Raw genomic sequence first — 21226 nt, forward strand, 5'->3', positions numbered from 1 at the left:
ATATGGGAGCAGAAGACCTACCAGAGTGCCCCTGTTAACACTGTGACACCGGACACAGAGCCTCACCTGAGGTTGTGACATCGCTAATTGGACTGTGGAAGACTGGCAAAATGTGGTTTGGTCCAATGAGTCATGGTTCCAGTTGTTTCGGGCAAATGCAAGTTATGGTTCGGGTGTGGTGCAGACCCCATGAGGACATGGATCCCAGTTGTCAACAAGGCACCATGCAGGTTGGTGGTGGTTCCATAATGGTGCAGGGTGTGTTCATGTGGCACAGGTTGGGTCCGCTGCTCCGCCTGATCACTTCATTGACCAGTACTACTATGTTGCATTGCTTGAAGATCATTTGCGGCCCTTCATGGACTTCATGTACCCCCACAACAATGGAATATTCCAGCAGGATAATGCACCTAGTCACTGGTCCCAAGTTGTCCCGAATTGTTCGAGGAGCATTCTAGAGAGTTCGGACGAATGGTGTGGCCACCACGTTTGCCCGACATGAACCCAATCGAACATTTATGGGACGTGGTGGAGTGGTCCATTTGCACCCAAGATCCTGCACCTACAAATATCAAGGAACTGTGGTAAGCTATCCAGATGGCATGGGTCAACATCTCTCAGAAGGTCTTCTGTCCACTTGAGGAACTGATGCCACACCGAGTTGCTGCACTTCAATAGGCTAGAGGGGGTCCTACACTATAGTAGGCATCTATTCTATCCCATGACTTTTGGCACGTCAGTGTATATTGCGCACACACAAATACTTAAAACAGATAATTTTTTTGCATTGAGCACTTCACCTGAAGAGTGATTTCCTAAAATAATGGCTACCATCTGTCTTCAAGACCTGATACTATCCCATCCCTATACCATCTGTCTTCAGGGCCTGATACTATTCCATCCCTATACCATCGGACTTCAGGGCCTGATACTATCCCATCCCTATATCATCTATCTTCAGGGCCTGATACTATCCCATCCCTATTCCACCTATCTTCAGAGCCTGATACTATCCCATCCCTATACCATCTGTCTTCAGGGCCTGATACTATCCCATCCCTATACCATCTATCTTCAGGGCCTGATACTATCCCATCCCTTTACCATCTGTCTTCAGGGCCTGATACTATCCCATCCCTATACCATCTATCTTCAGGGCCTGATACTATCCCTTGCCTATACCATCTATCTTCAGGACCTAGATACTCAGTCAGTAGTAATTCAATGGTTCTGACACTCTGGTTTTGGAAAGTTACAGAACAGTGTAAAATCCAGGCACTATAGTAAATGTAATTACGTTAGTTTTGTTTAACTTGCTTTCATAAAGTGCATAAAAAAATGACACAAACATAATATAACATTTGAATAAGTTGCAAGTGCTGAACACAAGGGATCCAGCTGAAATCAAATGGCAATAAATATAATTAAAGGGCTTAATTTATGTTTGGATGTTGGATATCATACTGTACATGTGTACCAAAATGTGTCCATATTTAGATTTGAGTGTATATTAGACTTTCAGACCATTATTTCTGGGGAGACTGAACAACAACAGGCAAGCATAAGTCGATTACAGTAAGAGTAAGTGCTCATAATGTAAGATGCCTGTATCTCCAAATACACCTACTAAGAGGCATACAGTTTGTGTGTGCCGAGGCCTAGTCTAAAGGTGATGATGATAATGACAGCAGCATAACTACTTAGCTGCTTCTCATTGGCTGTTTGTATATTGATCCCAGAGTTCATAGTATTTCATTCGTTAGCGTTACATCTATATTATGTCACATCACATGTGTCTGTTTGGAATTTATATTTGTCATACACATTTTTACTACTATTACAGCAAAGAACGTACCCATTGCATATATAAAGTGGTCAACAACAGATGTGGGATGTCTGTTTTTAATTATATTTCATAGGAAAACATATTTTGCATTTATTACTTACACTTCCAAGTTACTTTTCCATACCACCAACCATTTTGATTTGCTGCAGTCCCAAGGTTGGAAGGAATTACCTGGGGACAAGAGTTTGTGGCAATAATATCTAATTTTTATGCTAAGAATGCTGACCACAAGCATGATAATGACCACCGGGGAACGTGGTGGCTGCCACTATAAGTCGGTAAAGTCTGCCCGCCCCATATCCTGATTCTTAGCAAAAGACTTCTCCGATGTGGAATATAGGTACTGTACATATTTTCTATTAAAATTAACAAGTTTGTTGCATTATTTAATACATTCTTGCAAAGTACAAAGAGCAATTTCAGATGGTTAGTTTGGCCAGTTATGACCAGATAACCTTTGCAATTGTGGCCTAGTTGAAAGCAGAATATGGTTTTACATGGGCTTGAATAGAATCTTTGTGTGACTGCTAATAGGATATTAGCATTAAATAATAAATAATTATGTTTGAGATTGGTTGTTCTTACCATAAACTCAGTTAAACTAAACTGAAATATTTTTCTTTTGTGCCTGATGAAGCATAATTAGGAAGGGATTTAATAAAGCTTGGAGAGGGATAAAATTGTGAGAAATAAAGCACCAGCCAATTAGCTGCTAACTGTAATTTTTAAAACACAGCCTGTAATGTGACAGTTAGGAGCTGATTGGTTGGTGCTTTAACTCTCACAATTTTATCTCTCTCCAAGTTTTATTAAATCCCCCCCTTTAGATTTACAGTATATAGCATTTTGAGGTATTTTCTGTTTGAACGATGAATATCACTATATTGTGAGTTCACCAATCACATGGAAAATGATTAAATTTAACAAACTGAAACCAGTTAAATCCAATTCCAATTAGCTCAAATATTTCCATATCCAAAACACTTCAGCCAGGGGCGTTTTAAGTGAGGAGGGGAATGTGTGCAGCTTCCATTTGGGTCCCCTCCTCAGCGCAGTAGATTCTCGCTACATGCCAGAATCTACTGTGCATGCACAGGTCTCTGGGAAAATGGCACCCGCGCCTTTTTCCCGGGGACATCTTTACTGCGCATGTCCGACGGTCCGACGCTGCAGAGCAGGACACCGGAATCTGAGGAAAGGTAAGTATAATTAAATATGGGTGCAGGGTGTGTGGTGTGGGCCCCCCTGTGTGCACTGCACACCCTGCACCCATTATAAATACGCCCCTGACTTCAGCTTGATAGCAAAATATGTCATGTTGAGTCAAAGCACAATGATAGTAACCTTATTGCTTGTTATCTTCTTTTCCTAGTGTGGAAAGCCACTTCCAGGACTTTCAAAACAAGAAGATTGCTGTGGAACAGTGGGCACTTCCTGGGGTTACAGCAAATGCATGAAATGTCCAAAGAAAGCCAGTAAGTAGTCTCCAACTTTGTAAGTTGTATTTATGTTCAGGGGCAAACGCAGGATTTCTAGAGGGGGGTTTCCAATTGCTTGGTTTTAAAGCAAGTGTGACCAGTCCATGAAGAGAACATAATCAGTACTTAGCTATAATATATGTCATATGAAGTATATGTAATAATTCTCACATAGGACCAATGATCACAGTATGCCATTATATGCGGGAGGAGGGCCATCCTGTCTGAGCTGAATGTTTTTATGTCAGATGTGGGACACATCAAAAAAAAATTTCACCTGAATGGTCAAAAAATAAATACTTTGAGGTTCTTGGCTCAGCAATAATCCACCAAACAGGCAAAAAACACAGGTATCTATGCAGAGGTCTTCGCTTGGAAATGATAATGTATTTTTGTTGTGCTAGTTTTCGTTATCTTAAACAAAATGCATTTACTGTATCATATTTTACCACTTAACTGACGATTGGTCAGAAATTGCCTGGGCCACATGAGAGTCCGGGGAGTCAGAGGAGATCCATTCTGTACATGTGTTAAGTGGTTAAGAGCAGAGGCGTCACCGGGGGACAGCCAGTGCACAACTCACTGACCTCTCGCGCATGCCTAAGGAGCACGTGCGAAAGGGGTCGTGGCCTTGTGCGCCCTCGTGTGTGCCATTTTGAGGGTGTGTCTGTGCACCACTCCCCATATTCATCACACTGGGGGCTTGCTCAGCTCTACGTGAGCTGCTGGGAAGTCCCAGCCTTTCCAGACACAGGAGTGCTGCAGCGCTGCCCGGTGACACCATTCAAGGAGGAGGCATCAAAACAGCAGTACAGCTCTGCTATTTTTGTGTCACCCCCTTGGATGGTTTCACCTGTTGTGGCCAGTCCCCCCCTCTCCCGCAGCCCCTAGTGATGCCACTGTTTAGGAATAATGTGGTAGCAAGCTGGGTACAAACTATAAGTTATATTGTACGATATATCGTTCTGACGCAGATCACATGTAGATTGCATGTTTACGCAGGTCATATATCGCATGATCCCATATGCTGTTCTGCAGTGAACGATGCCATGCTGTAGCATGCAGCATGGAATGATAGATTGCGCAGTCGTACATCGGATCATGCAGTATGTATAGCTGGTGCGATGTATTGTTACTTTGCGTCATTCCGTCAGATGGGTACACATCGTATAGCATGTACCTAGCTTAACAGTGCATGACAATTTTTAAACTTGAAAACCCACCACTTTAAATAAGGCAAACCCTGTTTTTATTTGACACAAGAAGGGAGAGATCTGGGCATTAGATCCCCCCGTCTGACAAATGACATTTTTTGTTTTCTGTTCTAGTCATCATAATCAACAGACAATAACTACTAAGGGGACACATCGTCTGAAAGAAGGGTCCCCCTTATTATTTCAAATGAGCAGGGGCGAAGCGCGGGTGGAGCCGGTGAAGAAGGCGCTCCAGGCGCTGCCCGCTGATTGGAGCGCCATAACGAAGCTAATTACATTTGGAAGTTATAGACAGCAGTTTGTTACTTCAGGGACGTGGGAAATTTTGGCATAGAAATAGCCTCATTGCTAATAACACAAGGGGCGCAGCTCTTCCTATGCACATGCTGCGCCCCCTAACCTCACCTATGCTGCTCCACTTTACCTCCGCATCCCTTAACATGGAGATAAACTCAGCGTCAGCCTTTCCCCAGTGAGCCCTTCATGCCTCGGGTTGACAATTCCCTTTTTATCACTTGAACTTACTCAAAATGCTGGCCATACCCCCTTCCCATGCGCACTTCAGTAGCAGTGAGTGGGGGGGGTGCTGTAACATGTGTGTTAGGGTCAGTATAGAGTAGATTCAGTACCCTATCCCATCTACAGAAAACATAATTTTCCCGAAATGCAGGATGATATTGAGAACAGCTACCAGGGGCCTTAGCATTCCGAAGATGGGTACATTTTGCATAATCACAGAAGCGAAGTGCACCATTGGGAACACTTGTGCAGTCATATAATAATCCACTACGTAATAAGGAACTGATTACAAAGTTAGAGGAGATGATGTTGACTGATGAACGCTGATTCATTTATTATTATAAAAACCCTGAGGACCTGACTCATCATGAGTGTTTTCACCGTGGGCAAGCTGTATGAATAATGTCCAGGATTAACAGTCTGACATTAAAGTGCAACCATGTGCCTCTCACAATGAATCATATCCAATCTCTCAGTGTATTCTCAAAATTATTTCAGGTTTCCAATGTAAGTGAAGAGAAAATAATACAATTATGAATCCCAGCACAGCATTTGTTATTTCTGCACATTCCCTGCAGGTTACCATTTTGTACGTTTCCAGTCAGGACACAGCTAGTGCTTAGCAATAATCTACTAGCAGAGCAAGCCTCCACAGGGTACATGTCTTTTCAGATCGGAGGGCTTGGCATCAGAGCATGTAAAGTGTATTTGACAGTCTTGAAGTGTGCTGGAAAAATCTATTCAGGCTAGTTTATAATGAAAAAGGAAACTTACTGTACATGCCTACCAGACTCTGCAAGTAATGAGATTTTCTGCTTATTGTTACATAAAAGTTAATCGAATAAACTTTCCTTTTTATTTTTAATAGCATTGCACCTGGAGAAAAGTTGATTTCATGCTCAGCATTTTACTATTTACTACTTGACAATTATGTAAGATCTTTTTAGCTAGCCTATAGCAATGACAAAGGAGTGATTTTCTGCAATTACTTTTGAGAAATATTAATATTATAAGTGACATACAATTATTTATGCATTAAGTTATTTAGCACACTTATTATGCAGTGCATTACGGATCACAGCTGCGATTACGCACACAGACCCGCTGCGAAAATATGCTAATGTTTGTAATATCTATGCAGGCGCAGCACAACATAAGGACGCTCACTACCCCTTACTCACATCCGTAATACTTTCAAAGTCTGCAAACCGTAGGTAACATCGAGTACCATCGGAGCCTCACGCACAATTACAACAGGTCTGAAATTGCTAACCTCATCGCATGCATCTCAAGCTGCATATGCCTTCGCAGTGCCTAATTTATGTACAGCCCTGTAACTGCATTCAAACGCACTAACACGCCTGCGCTTCGCGACCACCCCCCCGTCACCACTCCCAAGCGCTCACTTCCTGTCAATCACTCTGCGATAGGTCTGCATAGTCTCTGCTATCGCAGTGATGCCTTTGCGCATGCACACTGCGATGCAAATGCATGTGTGGTATGCAACAATTGCCCATCTGCGTGTGTAATCTCAGTTGTGATCCATAATGAATCAGACCCTATGTATTATACCTTGGAGAGATATAAAGTAGACGGAGATAAATTACCAACCAATCAGCTCCTTTCACTTGACAGGCTGTGTTTGAAAAATGACAGGAGCTGATTGGTTGGTATCTGTCCACTTAACTCTCTCCAAGGCTTAGTACATACTGTAGACCAGTTATTGCCTATCACATGGATACACATACACATGTAATCTCATATTGAGTATAAGATAAATATTCTGCTTTAGAGCTCCAAGCAGAAAACACACTACAGCAGATTCACATAATCAATGTTCATTAAATTGTCAGTTTGAATAGTTTTATTTTGTAATAGCTTTAAAGACAGTGACAATGTATCAGTTTGGAGCTTACATTTGGAATGTGGTAACCCTACTGCCCCTCTAAAAGTGGAGGGCCAAGACAAATACTCACTGTGCCCTTAAACCAGACCTGGCAGTTGGTAAGATTGAGGATATGGAATTTAAGGAGTTCCATTATTTTTCATAGAAAGATCAACTCTGTGTTTGCAGAAAATGTAATGCAGAATTATGAAAGTATGCCCCAATGGACACTGATGAGAATGTGTTTGGGAGTGTAAATGATTTAAGGTAACATTGTGTGGAACTAAGCTGTTTCCATAACAATCAGCTCTCATCAGATCCAACTATTGTTAAAAAAGTGACTTGTATCATGTGGGTCTACTTTTGAAAATGTAATTAAGGTTCTACAAATTAACATGCTATGTGGCAAAGATTTGGAATTCTTTTGGGGCAGTTTATCAAGTGGCAGATGCTGGAACATGATCTTGATAAGAATCTGACCCAGTGATACTTAGTGATAAAGTGATAGCTAATGCTTTCACGTTGCTCCTGGGGTCAGACCTGGCTGTGCAACCGCATGCCATCCATATGCAAAACAAAATACCTGCAATGTACAGTACTTTGGGAAGAGCTCCAGTCCACTGGGAAGGTATTGGAAGTTCCCTCTCCAGACGGGTTCTCATCATAGAGGTAAGCAGGCTAATGTCATCTTCAGTTAAGCTTTTCGGAGCTTGTTAAATAGCCCCAGTATGCTATCCCATAGAAAAATATGGGAATGACTGTTGGGAGCACTGTAGTATGGAGAGCTGGAGACATCCGTGTACTGTGATATCTCCTGCTTTATACCTTCATAAATAGCTGATACTTATTACTGTATAAAACATGCAGAAACAGCCATTTCTGCCTGGTTTAAGTACAGAATTATTTTGACAAATCAGCTCCCTAATTTTGAAGTAATATTCAAGCAATTGTACTGATTGTATCAGTGTCATTAACACTCTCAGATCACATGTTACATCACCACTGTCACATCAAAAGAGAAACTGACATTGATCAGTTTACTTAGGTCAAGAAAATATCCAATGCATTTCTTTGGGAGCCATACACTGTAAAATAGTTGTAGAAATAATGTTGTTGATCTAGGAGCATAGATCTAGAAGCATGGATTTAGGAGCATGGATCTAGGAGCATGGATCTAGGAGCATAGATCTAGGAGCATAGATCTAGGAACATTGATCTAGATGAAGCATGGATCTAGGAGCATAGATCAAGGTGCATGGATCTAGGATCATGGATCTAGGAGCATGGATGTAGGATCATAGATCTAGGAGTATGGATCTAGGAGTATCGATCTAGGAGCATGGATCTAGGATCATAGATCTAGGATCATAGATCTAGGATCATGGATCTAGGAGCATGCATCTAGGTGGCATGGATCTAGGATCATAGATCTAGGATCATAGATCTAGGAGTATGGATCTAGGAGCATGGATCTAGGAGCATGGATCTAGGAGCATAGATCTAGAAGCATGGATTTAGGAGCATGGATCTAGGAGCATGGATATAGGAGCATAGATCTAGGAGCATAGATCTAGGAGCATGGATCTAGGAGCATGGATCTAGATGAAGCATGGATCTAGGAGCATGGATCTAGGAGCATAGATCAAGGCGCATGGATCTAGGATCATGGATCTAGGAGCATGCATCTAGGAGCATGGATCTAGGATCATAGATCTAGGAGTATGGATCTAGGAGTATGGATCTAGGATCATAGATCTAGGATCAGGGATCTAGGAGCATGGATCTAGGATCATAGATCTAGGATCATTGATCTAGGAGCCTGCATTAAGGAGCATGGATCTAGGATCATAGATCTAGGATCATGGATCTAGGAGCATGGATCTAGAAGCATGGATCTAGGAGCATGGATTCTAGAAGAAGAAAAATCTCAGTACAAAATATTCTTACAAAAAGAAATGGCAGAAAATATAGCAATGAGTCAGTTATGAATGTTGATACTGGATTCAGTTAATTTCTAAAGAAAAAAAGGTGTGTATGTTGACTATATGTCTAAGTTAGATTTGTTTTTCTTTTAAATGTAAATTGTTATATTACTTAATAAGGTAAGGTCACTTAGAAACCACAAAATATTCAAGTGCAGATTAAAGAACTAACCTGACCAGAGCACAGTATATTTGTGAAGAAAATTAAAATGTACAGTGCTATACTGAGAGTTATACTGTAGTTGGAGAAGTGGAAACCAATTGAGTGTGGACTGGGAAGGCAACTAGTAAAAAAAAGAGTGTACAGAAAGCCAATTATTAATGGAGAATACCCAAATATATATCAGGACATTGAATTTCATATCTAAAAAACATTTGATTTCCTCCCCCATGTAACAGCTTAGATGAAAATACTAGGACTAGGGGAAAAACTGGTCACAGGTAATGATAGAATGCAGTGCAGAGTTTTGCTATACATGTAATGCAGTGGTTCACAAGCTCGGTCCTCAGGACCCCACACAGTTCACTTTTTGCAGGTCACCCAGCAGGTGCACAGGTGTATTCATTAGTCACTGACACATTTTAAAAGATCCACAGGTGCAGCTATCAGTTTCACTAGTAATTATGTGAGGAGACCTGCAAAACATGCACTGTTTGGGGTCCTGAGGACCAAGTTTGAGAACCTGTGATGTAATGTATTTAGTCTGGGCTACAGTTATTAATGGTGTACCACAAAGAACAGTATTGGGCTTTATCTTTTTTTAATATGTATGGTGGTCTGCTTGATGCTCTCTGTATTGTACAGCGGTCACTTGAATATGCTCTGTATTGCATAGCAGTCTGTATAATGCACTCTACATTGTACAAAAGTAACTAAAATGTATTATGTTGTGGTCACTGGAATAGTCTCTGTATTGTATGGCAGTCAGTGAGGTGCTCTCTTTGTATTGTGGTCTCTACAATGCTCTTTTTATTGTATGGAGGTTCCTAGAATGCTTGGTGGTACCTAGGTACCTAAAATATTCTCTGTATTGTATGGCAGTCTCTAGCATACTCTCTATATTGTATAGCAGTCACTAATTTGGAGAGCACTCTCTAAAGTGATAGGTACAGCATTTATATAATGGGCCTGCCCACTCTGGTGGCCTAGCATGGAAACTCTTCTCTAGAAATTGGTGGTGGTGGTGGTGGGCGCTATGAGTGTATAAGCCTAGGGCGGTCAGAACCCTTCATCAGGCACTGTTAATTTTGTTCCTTTTATCCTTTTATGCCATCAGGCAAAGTTATTTATTTTGCTGCACAGCTCTGCTCGATGGTATTATCCAAATAGCAGCTTTATATCTTTATTCCACGTAATAGGGACAATACAGAAACCAATATACTAAATCCATAAGTAAGTGGAAAGCTCCAGTCACCCAATTAAAAAACTTTATTCTTTTCTCCATATTTCTGCCAGTAGCTCTCCTATAGAACTGAAGGCTCTGCAAATGTCCATGAGCAGTGTTGATTACAGGCAGTCTATCTTTTCTATTCTGTGGTGAAATGTTGTTTCAGAGCAACTGCTCATTGTTAGTAGTAATATCAGGGAGCAGGAGCATACGCAACTTCTCCATATAGATGCTCCACACACCTGTGTCATCTCATCGGTATGGCTCTGAAACCTGAAAGAAAGGAATTTTGTGCTTTTAGCAATATTAGTACATTTTATTACAGATCTGGTTCAATCATGTGTTGGGGAAATACCAACTTGAACTGAAGCTACTATTTAACAAAATTATAGCTCACGATCAGTTTATGCCTAACATAACTGAATTAGTTATACCATGCTAAATGTTCCAATATGCTCTCTTTCACACTTTGCAGCCAGTTGTCATGTTAGAAAAATAAACAGCGAATGACAGACATGCAGGCTTGCTCAACCTAAATGTTGTATATACATTGTTAAATTGCTACACAGGAGAAGGTCTCAGCTTTTTGACCTGCCTTTGATTCCATTGGAACTAAAAATAAGGTTGAGGCATGAGCTATCTTGTAGGGGAAATACTTTTCTTTTTAACAAGGTTGCAGTAGAATGTGACAGTAACAGTGAAGAATGTACTTTGGTTGTATTGTTAAGATCTGAAAATGAAATGTTATGGTTTTGGGTTTAACTAATTTTCGTTTTAAGCATTTTTACGGAAGTCTCTCTGTCGCCAATAGAGTTATACTCTTAAATGTTGTCCAGGCCTAAACTGAATCTATTTAAATATACCAGCTAGATCAATAATTTGCTTTCTAATCTGTCGCTTCTCGGACCAATTTCTGTCAAATTAGCAGCTGGCATTTAAGACAGAGAAGAAAAAAGCCTGTCAGTTTTACATTTAAAGCCACTATATAGTGCATAATAATGATTTATACTTGCTACAAAACAGTCATATATAAAATTATAATGAGGGTCAACTTTTTTTTCTTCACAGCCCATCCATCATATGCTCAGTATGTGGAATGTCCTCAAGGTTACAAGCGTATCAATGCCACGTTCTGCCAGGGTAAGTAATGGAAGCTGAACAATTATTGGTATATTATGTCTGGTCCTACAAATTACAAAATCATAAGTAATCTTTACTTTTTATGTTTTTTATTATTATTATTTACTTCTTTTTTAAGTTGTTAATATTGCATATTTGAAGCTGAATTCAGAGTTTACACTGGCTCTCCCATATCCCCTCTTTGTCACCCTGAATATACTTAAAGGCAAAAGAGAAATCTTACCAATCTATTACTGAGTCACTCGGTATAGCAGAGCAGCAGCATCAGTTGAGTGACAGAGGAAGGTGTGTGTGTCGATGAAATGGTGATTGTAGGGGGTATAATGGGGCGAGCTGGCACTTTTTAGCATGAGGCAGACACTGAGGGATGTGGCCACGTTCCTCCTAAATACTGACACACCCCACTCCATTATGTGATAAGTATCCGCATATACATAGTGTATGATTTTAAGCAGAGGTTCATTCATTTGGAATGTTGACATAATTGATCCATTTAGGACCTAATGAGGAGATCTTGCATATTTTTGCTGTTTGGGGCCTTAAGCTGGGTACTCACTGGAGCGATGGGCATTTGTTCTGACATAGGAATAAATGCCCTTACACGGGGATTACCTGCACACACTTTAACGTAAGGGTGTATTTATAATGGGTGCACACCCTGGCCCCAGATGTTGTTTATACTTACCTTTCCGCCGTCTTCAGAGTGCTGCTCTGCAGTGCCGGGCTGGAGCTGCAGAGCAGCAAAAATCAAAGGGAAAATGGCGGCGGCCATTTTCCCTGTGACCCGCGCATGCGCAGAAAAGAGGTCTCTGGGAATAAGGTGCGGGCACCATTTTCCCGGAGACCCACTCATGTGCAGTAGATTCTGAAATTAAGCCAGAATCTACTGTGCTCAGTGTTCTGTCGTAGAGGAAAGGGCCCAAACGGAGGCTGCACATGGGCCCTCTCCTCTCTTAAAATGCCCCTGCTGGAAAGACTTAATGAACGACGAAACGATCACTGTCCCGTCCTTCATTAACTTACTACAGGTCGCTAGCGATATCGCTAGGTTTTTATGTTCAACAAATAAAACCTATTGACTGTTGCTAGTGACCACGGGAGTACGCAATCGCCAGTACACACTGAGCGATGTAGGGGATTTGTCGTTATGAAACACTAAATCAGCCCGACATTGCTCCATTGTGTACCCAGCTTAAGAAGTTGTGAATTGCCCAGAAAGAGCATAATGCAATATTCACTAGACCAGGACAACACGCCCCCATTTCCAAGAACAGTGGCCACCCACCACAAACGGCTTGGGGGGGTCTGCGCGCAAGATTGCAGGACCCATTCTGCACATGCGCAGAACTGGTCCTGCGCATACACAGTCCCTAAGCCATTGGGTTAACGTACATCTCAGAATCAGGCCCATAGAACCATGACTTAATCTCCAAAAACTGGGGAAAAGGAAGTCAGAATTGACAAGGAGAGAGTGGGAGGATGGGTTGAGTGTGGAGAGGAGGTGGCCTAATGGGAATGGAGAGGGTAGGGCAAGGAGGGCCTGGTGGGAGGTGATGTCCTGATAGATGGATTCAATTTTGGATGTGAAATTGGTGGTAAACTCAAAGGTGGAGAGTGAGGAGAGTAGGTGAGGAGGTTGGGTCAGAGAAGGGAGTTTAAGGTAGCAGAGATACCATGTTGGAGGAGAGATAAGAGTTTCGAAACAAGACTGGAGAGTGAAAGGGCAGCACTGTAGGAGTATTTATATATTATTAGTAATAATGATATTTATTAGTTGTGTAGACTGACAGAAGCATAGAGTGCTACCGTAATAACAAGTTATTCTTAGCATTCTCTTATTTAATCATAACTCATTAGCGGCACATTTATCAATTATTGGGTTTTAGAAATGACAATAGAAATTTCTTATAGTCGCTATTTGTTGCAATAAAAAATTATTTACCACCGGAATGTATCAAAAATCACATGCAGGGACAGGCATCCTTGTGTTTTGTTAAGCTGGTTACAAACTATACGGTGTGTGACCCAGCGACAGTGTGATGCAACAATATATCTCGCACACTGTACACACTGCACATTGCGGCGTTCGACAGTGTGATTTGTCATTACATGCTGCATGTAACAGCACCACATTGCTCATTGCATCGTCCCTTCGGCTGTGCAGAACAGCAGATGGGATGATGCAATGACTGACCATCGTGAATGACGGATCATATGTACACACTATACGATGTGTACAATATATTGTTCCGATCACCATTGGGACCCCTGGCACGATACTGTCTATGCGTGGTCCCCTAACCCTCTGCCGGTAAATTTTGCGAAGTGTAGCCCATAGGCTACATCGGCTAACACTATCTTCAGATGACATTAGCTGCCGGGGCCAAACTCCTGGATGCTTTGCATTCCGGAGCTTGGTAAATCTGAAGCTATGGGGACTGCGGCTGCTGTTGGAAATGGTGGAACCACAACAGGAATGGATATAACTACTGCAGTCAATTCTTCATACATACAGTGGATACATAATATTTTCAGGTGTTTCCCGGGGATATGCTGCAAATATTATTTGATAACTAGGCCCCTAATAGATACATACTGCAGTTCTCAACTGTTCTCATTAGGGGCGGGATGTACTAACCGTGCAGTGTACATCCCGCCAGTCACCGCATCCCTACTGATCGCATATGTACTAACATATGCGATCAGTACCGCAAAGGACAGCTCTTCCACTGCTCCCTGGACTTCCGGGTTTATGACCTAGGAGTCCATCTGCGCAGTCGCAGAGTGATACTGCGGCCGCGGGGCATGCTGGGAGGGATCCGATCATGTGTGTGGGTGTGCATTTTAATGAAGGATGGAATGAGGTATTGTTCCATCGTCATTAAATTGTGTAGTGTGTACAGCCAATCTGTGATGGTCTGGGGCGAAGGGAAATCGCCCCTGCCATCTGAATGATTGGCCGTCATATTAATTTGTACCCAGCCTTAATCTCTTTCTGCATCAGTAAAGCTGATTTAATGCTATTATATCTAAGTTGTTCTGTTTGTAGAGTTATACAGTAAACTCTTTCTATTATGCAGGAGAAACAAGTCTATATGTCTCATATGAAAGCTGCAGTATGCAGTCTTTGATGAATGTTTCCAATATCTTCCTAATAATACTGTTCCTCACAATGCTGTTTTATGAACTGCTAATGATGCAACGGTGTTCAGTTCTAACAAGTATTATCTATGGGCCTGATTCAGAGCCGGACGCTATTTGTGCTTGCTCGTTCATTAAAAAGGGGTGGCTATTCAAATGAACTGTTCGCACTTTGCGGTCTGTTCATGCCTCTATGTCTGAACGAGCTAACAAAACTTGCGCTCGCACCATACGTCATGTCCGCTATTTAATAGATTAATCGAGTACATCGAACAGCGTATGAATTCGCTATTCTTGTGGTTGTTTTTTCCTACCACAATCATGCGAGCAGTTCTGACTATAAATCAACCAAGTGACGTGGTTAATGAAGCTCCTGTATTAATTATGCACACCCATAAAACGCCTGTTTTGACCTTTAAGCACGCCTGCGTTCTGATTTCCACTCCCAGTTTTCAAGCACCTTCCCCTGTTACCACCCACATACGCCTCCTCCTGTCACTCAAAATAGCAGGCATTCGCTATTTAGCGAACAAACGATTTTCGGCTGCACTGACTGGTTCGCGCATGCGTATTAAAATCCGTACGCATGCGCAGTTGTGCGAACATCGGTCGGAACGAACGAGCGGCCGCTTACGAGCGGCTTTGAATCAGGCCCTATGTGTTCTGGCACTTGTAAATACTGTACTAAATCATTGAGTCATGCTCTCATGGCTACATGTTATTACACGTTTACTGTGCGATTATTTTATTCACTGCAACTTGCATATTGACACAGCTAGTAGTAGATGTGCATGTAATAAAGTGGAAATTATATTTTACAGAATCAGGAAGCTATTCAGTCATATATACCATTATGTCACAATTGGCACATAAAATATAATTACTTGGGCTTTTTGCTTGCATTATTTTATAAATAGACATGAGTGAAATAGTTAATCGATGAGAAGAATAATGTACAGTACTGTATTTATCACCTAGAAGCCTTGCAGTTACTACAGTATGTGGATAGTGTAATTATAATTAAAGTACAGTGCTCCATGTGTGAGCAAATAAAATACACCTAAAATGGAAGTACAGTGCTCCATGTGTGAGCAAATAAAATACACCTAAAATAAAATGGAAGTACAGTGCTCCATGTGTGAGCAAATAAAATACACCTAAAGTGGAAGTACAATGCTCCATGTGTGAGCAAATAAATACACCTAAAATGGAAGTACAGTGCTCCATGTGTGAGCAAATAAAATACACCTAAAATGGAAGTACAATGCTCCATGTGTGAGCAAATGGAAGTACAGTGCTCCATGTGTGAGCAAATAAAATACACCTAAAATAAAATGGAAGTACAGTGCTCCATGTGTGAGCAAATAAAATACACCTAAAGTGGAAGTACAATGCTCCATGTGTGAGCAAATAAATACACCTAAAATGGAAGTACAGTGCTCCATGTGTGAGCAAATAAAATACACCTAAAATGGAAGTACAATGCTCCATGTGTGAGCAAATAAAATACACCTAAAGTGGAAGTACAATGCTCCATGTGTGAGCAAATAAAATACACCTAAAATGGAAGTACAGTGCTCCATGTGTGAGCAAATAAAATACACCTTAAGTGGAAGCAATTAAAACTCACAGTGAGATGTTATCGGTCTCACATAGGTGTTTATATCTGTTATTTATTACATATTTTTCTTTTTGAATTGCATAGGTAATGTGCATTGGCTGACTAAAAAATGTGAGAATTATATTTTCACCTGGCAGCGAACATGAACCATACAAATGCATTGTGACTTTATACTGTATGGTACACCAAGGGGTGTAAAGTACAGTACTGCATGCCCAGTATAGGTTCTTATTCTTGTCATATGTACGTATTATATTTCCACAGGAAAGAAAACGTGACCACCTATTTACTAATGGGTTTTAATTTTACTTTATTTATATGAGGCTTATTTAATTTTAATATATGAACTTTGCTTTAATTAAATGTTTGTTTGTGCTCCCCTCCAAACATCTGTTCATTGCCACATACAAGGCAGCAGTGAATGGCAAATTTCCGACTTTCCCACTAAAGGGACAGTGTCACGGTGGCACAGTGGCCCTGATTCAGAGACGGACGCTCTGACAGAGCACTCGCTCTGAATCAGGGCCGTCCCTGCTCCTTTTTGGAGCGGCCTCCTGGCCGCTCCTATAGCGAGCGGCCAAAATGATGGTCGCGATGGTCAAGACCAGTGTTGGCTAACCTTGACACTCTAGCTGTTGTGGAACTATATATCCCAGCATGCCCTGTCACAGTTTTAGCACGCCCTAATAGCAAAACTGTAGCAGTGCATGCTGGGTTATGTAGTTCCATAACAGCTGGAGTGTCAAGGTTAGCCAACACTGGTCAAGACCATCGCGACCATCGGGCTTGCGACGAGACTCTGCGGTAGGGTCTCGCTTCCGCCAGCCCAGGAATGCTTTTGGATCTATCAGAGCCAAAAGCACTCCCACTGACATCACTAGTGATGTCAGTGGGGCCGGACCCAGACGGTAGGCGTTCCCATGGGAACGCCTCCGTCTGGGCAGCCACGCCCCCGGCACGCCCACCAAAGGGGGCGTGCTGTCAATCACCATCGACAGCACGCCCCCTTTGGTGCTAGACCCTTATTCGGGTCTCGCGCATGCGCACTTGGGCACCATCGACCCGCCTGCGACTGCTCAGCGCTCGCGAGTGGGTCTGAAACAGGCCCAGTGCCCTCAACAACCAATCAATCAATTTGATTATCCTTGCTCTGTTTAGGAAATGACAGCATACGTTTGACTGGTTGCTTTGATTTTCATCACATCAGTGCACTTTGTGCTGTGCTATTAGCTATGCCACTTTCTTAGTCCAAGTTATGTAGGAATGATTATATAGGATTTCCGGCAAATGACTATTTCCTGTTCTAAATATATTTGCAGTACATAATCACCACAGGCACATTCATTGAAGTTTTATGTACTATCCACGTCATGTAACGCTCTAGATCATTTCTAGTGCTATGAGTCAGTCAGGACGAAGTTTCATCTTTCATAAATACACTGCTGAGCTAATCCAGGAATTTCCTCTTTTTTCAACTCGATCTCTCTGACCTGTACCTCTGAGTCCCACAGATGTCTGCTTTAGAGTCAATTTGGCAGCCGCCATCAAGCCTTGGCTTGTTCTTTCAGAATTCCTAGTACCTTTTTTTTTTAAATTCAGATTGTGCCAAGCTGTGTGGTTATATAGATTAAAGTAATGCTTGGCTTGGTCAATGTTTTGCTTTGCTGCCCATTCAAATGAATGTTCACGTCAAGTTTGTTCTGTCTGTGTCCCTGAGTAGCCATTTATATTTGAAGATTACAGTTATGCTGGCCATACACTAGTACGACCAGCATAAGATAAAGATTCATCTTACGATTTCCCTTGAACTCCCCGGCAGCTCCCTGGCAGTCCCAAACGCACTTTGGACACACGATGTACATACAATCTCACATTACGATCGATCGTGTGTCTGCTGAAAAACTGATCATGACAGCGGTCGGACGCACGATGCATCGCATGGTGAAAAATATGACACAATCAGCATACGAATACGACGGATCATATGGGCTGCACATCTGATCATATGATACATTTTAGGAGCTGCGGGAGCGTGCATCGGATCGTATCCTCCTTAAACAATACACAATTTGTACACGATTCATCATACGACGCGTCGAAAGTCGGGCAATCGGCCCGAAATCTTGCTAGTGTATGGTCAGCATTAGTGTAGGAAGTGAGTACAATAATGTATATATGTTAACATAGCAAATAAACAAAGTATTAATTGAGGCACTAATCACAAAACCAGAATGTATGTATGAAAGTACAACAGTTCTATATATTTGCAAGGTATAATATATATAAAGCAGTCAAATCATGTGAGTATGTAATAACAGTTAGTATGACCTCTGACTCCTCCCATCAGTGTCAGTAATTTTTATTTCCCTACTTTGTTTTGCCTGTCCAGGCATAAGGAGTGATAATCACAAATTAAAATCTGTAAATGTGTACGTTTATTGCGCATAACGGAAATGTACTGTATATTTTATGTTAAAAGACGTACATCCAACTTTACATGAGCCTTGTTGTGTTTTACAGTTGGGCAAAATGAAATAAATAGTTTAAATTTTTAGGCTTTGCCTGTAATAGAGTCATTTCATTAGCTCAGGTAGTTACAATGTGTTAGTGTGCAACATGTTTATTTTTAATAATTTATCGTTTACATTGAACACTTTATGGTGTATATATATTATATATGCCACTGTAAATGATAGCATAAAACCCGTAGGCACTAATGTATTGATAAGTATCAAAACTTTTTCTCTTACACTGACTGGAGAACATAAGGTAATACATACACAAGGTGTTCTTGTTTTCCTTAATATGTACCCGTGCCCAGAACATGTTCTTCTTTTCCAGGATATATCCTTTTTTTGTTCTGTTAAGAATGTGTTCTGCAGGAATTTGAATAGGAAGCAATCACTGCAGCATTCATTATTAGTTGTTATATCTACAGTTAGACAATCTGTGAGACTATTGGTAATTATTGAATTAGGCTATTTGTAAGTGCTAAGGTCTTTATTTAGCCTATATTATTCTTTAAATTTATTATGAGATTGAGTGAACGTCAGGACTGTGCTTTCTAAATACAACATCTTCCTGTGTATGTGAAGATTTGTTTTACATTAGCCAAGTACACCTAGAAATGTAGGTGCTTAAATTAAATTGTAAAGTGCAAAATGTATATTAATGGAATAGTAAAACACCCAACCAAAGCTAACTCATTGTTGCTACAACATGCACAGTAATGGAGCGTACACACGGTCAGATTTGTCAGACTTGTCAGATTTGTCAGATGAACGACTGAACGATTAAACGATGTGAACGATTTGAACGATTTGACCAAAGTTTTGAACGATTTGAACGATTTGAACGATTGAACGATTTTTGACTGCATTAAAATGAATGGAATCGTCCAAGTCTGACTGCAAACCCATCAGATGTCAGATATCGTTATCTGACAAACGGGAACGCGCATCGTTGATCGTCCATCGTTCAGGCATGTCAGATATGAACGATTTTCCTTCAGATATGAACGACTGAACGATTTTTAAATCGTTATCGTCCATATCTGAAGAAAAAATCTGATCGTGTGTATGCACCATAAGTCAACCCACTTTCTTCATCCATTGTTACAAATTGTCCTTCCACAAATGCTGCCACCTAGACATTATTAATGCATAAAGCATTACTCATGGTAGATCCAGTATCTAATAGAAACTTCTTTATGTGATAAGTGCAGATTTCCTCCACGTTAATTAGGATAGTTTTCATTTTAGAAACCTTTTTCTACAACACATGTATGTTTAATTTGTTATTTATAATTTATGTATTTTATTTGTTGTTGCAGATATTAATGAATGCTACATGCAAGGCGTATGTCCAAATGGGGAATGCTTAAATACAATTGGTAGTTATAGGTGCACATGCAAACAGGGGTTCATTCCAGATCCTACATATTCTTCTTGTGTGGGTAAGTTAGGACAATATTATTTACTTTTAGCATTTCTTTCTGTTTATACCAGTGATGTGTAATCCATTATACTACAAGAGCCCTTCAACCTTCAAAAGGGCTGCATATTACCCTTAATTTTACCAATGTAAAAACAGCCCCAAAATTAAGTTATCACACCCACATCACTCATTTCAAAATGCCCCCACGTGCCCATTATTTGCTCCACAATGTCCCCACATGCCCCTCACTTGCTTCAAAATTACAGCACATGCCACTCAGATCCCCACCTGCCATGAAATGCCCTAACATGCCCTCAGACCCCCACAAGCCCTTGGATCCCACATATACACCAAAACTCCCTCACATGCCACTTAGACCTCCTCATATGACCCCACATGCCACCTTAGACCATATCGTACACATTCTCCAAATGCTGCTCAGGACTCCACACTTGCCCTCGGCCCTCCTCAGTGTACAGAGTTACAGAATACGACTGCTCCCGTTCAGGCTTATTCTCTGCGGTATAACAAAGCAGAGACTGCCATATTTACAGAGCACAGATCTATGGGGACCACAGGTGAAGTTTCGATGAGATGCTACCAGCCTGCTAGCAACTTGTTGCCCACCACCGTATATATTTACTTTAGTATGGAAAAAAACTGTTGCTGACGGCTCTTTGTGACAGACCTCATACTGTAAATCTCCTGTTCTTCAGTGATGTTCCATGGCAGTGTTTAAAAAAGTTTTGCAGGTTACTTTGGGCCTGATTCTGAATCACACACAATCCCGTTGACAGAGTTGAGCAATTCTTTTTCTACCGCTAAAAACTCGTATGGCACATGACTCACACTGTAGCAATTGAGATACACTGTGTGTGAAATGAATAGGAAATGTATTGGGCATTCCTGGGAGGTGGCTATTCAGATGCACAGAGATGCGCTGACTTATAGGGCTTGTTATGGGAGTGTCACTGGGCTTGTTGTATATCTTGATTTGAACTCGGGGCCTGCTTCAGCTTAGGACGGAATTGCAAATCTGCATGCAAGCAGTTTTGCAATTCCGTCCTTGCAATTAT

At 41.2% G+C, this 21226-nt stretch overlaps 1 protein-coding gene across 6 annotated transcripts in view; it reads left to right on the forward strand.

Annotated features, from left to right (window-relative positions):
- Nucleotides 1–21226, forward strand: part of LTBP1 (latent transforming growth factor beta binding protein 1) — a 514666-nt gene that overhangs the window by 342455 nt on the left and 150985 nt on the right. For 5 of the 6 annotated variants that reach the window (XM_088474432.1, XM_088474435.1, XM_088474433.1 and 2 more), the window contains 3 exons: nt 3219–3321; nt 11381–11452; nt 20047–20169. In XM_088474432.1, coding sequence (XP_088330558.1) covers nt 3219–3321; nt 11381–11452; nt 20047–20169 — 298 coding nt within the window. The remainder of the gene's footprint in view (nt 1–3218; nt 3322–11380; nt 11453–20046; nt 20170–21226) is intronic. The other variant, XM_088474434.1, reaches the window with a different exon arrangement.

Source organism: Taudactylus pleione, unplaced genomic scaffold, assembly GCF_031769625.1.
Source record: "Taudactylus pleione unplaced genomic scaffold, aTauple2 ptg000154l, whole genome shotgun sequence".
In the NCBI taxonomy this organism is placed as follows: domain Eukaryota; kingdom Metazoa; phylum Chordata; class Amphibia; order Anura; family Myobatrachidae; genus Taudactylus; species Taudactylus pleione.